Here is a 3,859-nt window from a genome sequence, read left to right as displayed (position 1 = left end):
ATTTCTACTTGAATCAAAATTAATATCGATTTCTGCTTGGTATATTCAATACAATAATTGATAATTGAATATAATATATTAATATTAAATTTCAGTATTAAATTCCATTCGCTAATTTGCCAAAATTAATGTTGATTTCTATTTAGTATATTGAAGAAATGGCAATTTTTTGGAATTTCTATTTTACAATTTCTATTTGAATCAAAATTAATATTGATTTCTGCTTGGTATATTAAATGCAATAATTGATAATTGAATATAATATATTAATATTAAATTTCAATATTAAATTCCATTCGCTAATTTGTCAAAATTAATATTGATTTCTGTTTATATTGAGGAAATGAAGAAACGGCAATTATTTTGTGTGTTAATACCCGCCACGCTAAGAAAAGTAATTACAATTTGTTACTTGTGAATTAAATTTTTCACGAAACATATTTACAGATCTTAGACATTTTGGAATTACATTGATTAGAGCAGACTCGACCAGTTCTTCTTACATCATTTCAAAAATATACTCTGTTAATCAGGTTAAAACAATAAAATCATTGATTCCTCAAAAACGAAACCAGTGTCATCTCCTTGCAATTTGTTTCAATTTCACAACAGTTGCACACACACACACACACTCTGCGTTCGACGAGTATAATCATCATCGCGATACACCGTGTAGATACACAGTTTTAAAAGCGGCACCAGCTTGACAACGTTCCCTCACACTCTATTATTCGTTTGGCCGATATCGAGCACTTTATCGAGTCAGATAAATACACTTTATTTGAAAATTACACACTCCGTCTCGAACGTGCTAGAAGGTTAAAGAAACCACTGTGCAAAAAAAAACCCCCCGCGTGAAGTGACCAAACTGGCGAAATTGCACTCGCGAACGTTCAAAAAAAAAAAAAAAAAAAAAACCAACACGTGAGACAGACCAACCTGGAAAATCGAAGTGGCTCGCGAGAGAGGTGGCCCGTGGCAGTGGCTCGTTGAGGAGGATTCGAAGACATTTGGGCCCGGTCGAGTGCGAGCGCGCGACGCGACCGAGGCGGATCCTTTCGAGCAGACGGCAGCAACACAAAGGGGAACTCGTCCGAGGCACACAGCGTTGATGCTTCATCTGTTCTCGCAGGGGGAGAGTAAACTCGACGGGATCGCTAGATACATCGCGTTAGTTGAGGAAACTTTCTGACCGGTGCCAGCGAGACCAGTTGCGAACTGAAAAGGTGGGGGAGGGAGGTCTGCAGACTTAGCGTTGTTTCGCTCTCTTCCGGAGAAAGAGCTGCACGGCGGCCTGACGTCATCCAGTCGGTGAACTGCCTGAGCCGTGGCAACAACACGTCATGCTCGTGCGAAATGAATCGCGCGCCGGGGTATCTCGAGATCGGGCGAACGTCGTTTCGAGGTAAATAAACCGCGGGCCAGTGGATGGAAGAAACATATATACGTTTACATTGGGCGCACATGGCGAACGAAATTTAGTTTTCGCCATGGTCTGCGCAAAACAAAATGTGCACGGTAGCAGTTGTTATGTATTTATGAAAGATTCGAGAATCGCTGAGAAAGTATTGACAATTTTTTTTTTTTTTTTGATTCTTATTTTTACTTTGCGAATGTGTCTATTTTTTTTTATTTTTCGCGTGCGAGATATTTACATCAGTTTTGTAGCAGGTATAGAATACGACAGTGGTCAGTCTTGAAGATTTCGATACAATTATGCAATTCACATTGTAAGTGCCGGAATGTTAACGATATCATAAGAATATTTTATGTTTTGTTCAAGTACACGATCGAAACTGCAAACAAAAGAATTTTCTCGTGTCGACGCAATTTTTTTTTAATTATCAGTTACTTAATATGAATAATTATCTTTTTTTTTTTTTTTTTTTTTTTTTTTTTTTTTTTTTTAGTCATTATTATTGTATAACTCATTAGTAGAAATTGCACGTTACGTTTGTACATACGACTTCCTTTTTCTGCTTTCAGGTAAGAGAACAATGGCTTTGAATTCTTCGTATCCCGAACGAAGGTAATTTAGTTTATTTACCAAAGTGAGATTCGTATTTTGATTTTGAACAAATTTTAATCACATCGTTTATTTTAAATGTTAAAGAATTTAAAAGCCAATTTTATTCTAATCATATTTTTGATATACACTGGATTACACGTAAAACTGTAAATATACTAATTAAAAATAGTATACTAATTAAAAATATTAATATCGTGATTCTCAATTGGTAACTATGGCAATTTAAATCTAGATTACTCGATCTCGAAATTTTTTATATTTAATAAAATTTTATCATTAACCTAAAGAATAATTCAAAATCCACAGTGGAGTTAAATGCCCAAAATTCCATTTACTTTAATAATATAAATTAAATATATTAAATTAAATTAAAAAATTTTCTATTAATTAAATTTCGTTGAACATTTCATTAACATTATTCTTCATATTGCCAATAACCATTACTGTTGTCATTGGTTTATCGATAATTGAGTTTACCAAAAGAAAATGTCAACGAATTAATTTTTACACCTTTCTATCGAGACCTTTTTAAAAATTCGAACGAAATTTCGCTGCTTTCTTTTTTTCACGAAGAATTCGAGACGCAACATCATTGCGTAATTTGAACGATTCCGCAATAAATAGTATGTTACGTTACACGTTCACAATTTCTATTTCTCGGAGAGAAATGTATTTTTCTGGTGTTCCGCGATTTTAATGTGAGGCAAGCTTCTCCACGCGAATTCTTTACGAATGAATGCTTTGATTGGCGAACAGGCGAACGTTATACGTAGAAAGGAAGCCGATTTAATTCGTTTCATCTTTTTTTTTTTTTTTTTTTTGAGTGAAAGTAGTCGGGTGTATAAGAAACAGGCAGATGATATTAATTATACTAAACTACTCGACACATGAGAAATACTTGGTATTAAAACACGAAAAAGAGAAAAAAGTCTCGTGGATGGTCAAAGTAAATCGTTATTATATTTATATGTAATATAATAATATATAGTATACTAATTAAAAATATTAACAATTTTATAATATAATACATATGTATTGTAATACTTGTACAACTGTAACAACACAGTATATAATTAACAGTTATCTAAAAAATATAATATTATGATAAATAGAATTAAAAGATTATCTTTAAAAATTATCTAATTACCTAAATTTTAATATATACTGTATTTATATGTATAATATAATGTGTAATATATACTAATAATATATAATATATAATTATATATTATTATTATATATAATATAATATGTATAATTATATTATATATATATATATATGTGTCTAATTTATGTATAATAATATAATATAATATATAATATATTGTTATTATATATAGTATAATTTGTATAACTATATTATTATTATATATGTATATATAATATGTCTAATTTAAATATAATATAATATAATATATACTAATAATATTAATTATTTTATTAATATTAATAATTACATATAATATGTATTACAATACTTATGTAATTATATAATATAATATAATTATATAAGACAAAGTCTTCCTACTTCCATAACAATAATATTAATAAATAACACGTAATGTTAATAAATAGTATAGCTAATTTCTATGATATCCGATATGTAAAACGATTTTCTATAATTTGTCACAATATTCACAAAGATATAAACTTATATAAAAATCCACAGTCTAGCTACAAGTATAGACTGACAATGAAACACACGAACGTGACAAATTCTGTTTGATACCAAATGTTTTCAGAATGATTGAAATAAGATGATAAAATAATTTTAAACGACAGTTTAAGTTACTGACAGCAAACCAAATCGTACATCAATCCAACTGGTCT

General features: G+C 30.1%; 2 protein-coding genes across 2 annotated transcripts in view; one reads left to right on the top strand and one right to left on the bottom strand.

The window, feature by feature from the left end:
• Positions 1–1,169, bottom strand: part of LOC122530096 (glucose dehydrogenase [FAD, quinone]-like) — a 15,189-nt gene extending 14,020 nt beyond the window's left edge. The window contains exon 1 of the mRNA XM_043656755.1: positions 940–1,169. The gene's annotated coding sequence lies outside the window, so the exon portion shown is untranslated. The remainder of the gene's footprint in view (positions 1–939) is intronic.
• A 114-nt stretch (positions 1,170–1,283) lies between these two features.
• LOC122530102 (flotillin-2) overlaps positions 1,284–3,859 on the top strand; it is an 80,455-nt gene continuing 77,879 nt past the window's right edge. Inside the window, exon 1 of the mRNA XM_043656767.1 lies at positions 1,284–1,405. Coding sequence (XP_043512702.1) covers positions 1,357–1,405 — 49 coding nt within the window. The 5' untranslated portion in view covers positions 1,284–1,356. The remainder of the gene's footprint in view (positions 1,406–3,859) is intronic.

This window comes from Frieseomelitta varia, unplaced genomic scaffold (assembly GCF_011392965.1).
Source record: "Frieseomelitta varia isolate USP_RPSP 00005682 unplaced genomic scaffold, Fvar_1.2 scaffold_326, whole genome shotgun sequence".
NCBI lineage: Eukaryota > Metazoa > Arthropoda > Insecta > Hymenoptera > Apidae > Frieseomelitta > Frieseomelitta varia.
This window is presented reverse-complemented; position numbering and strand designations above follow the sequence as displayed.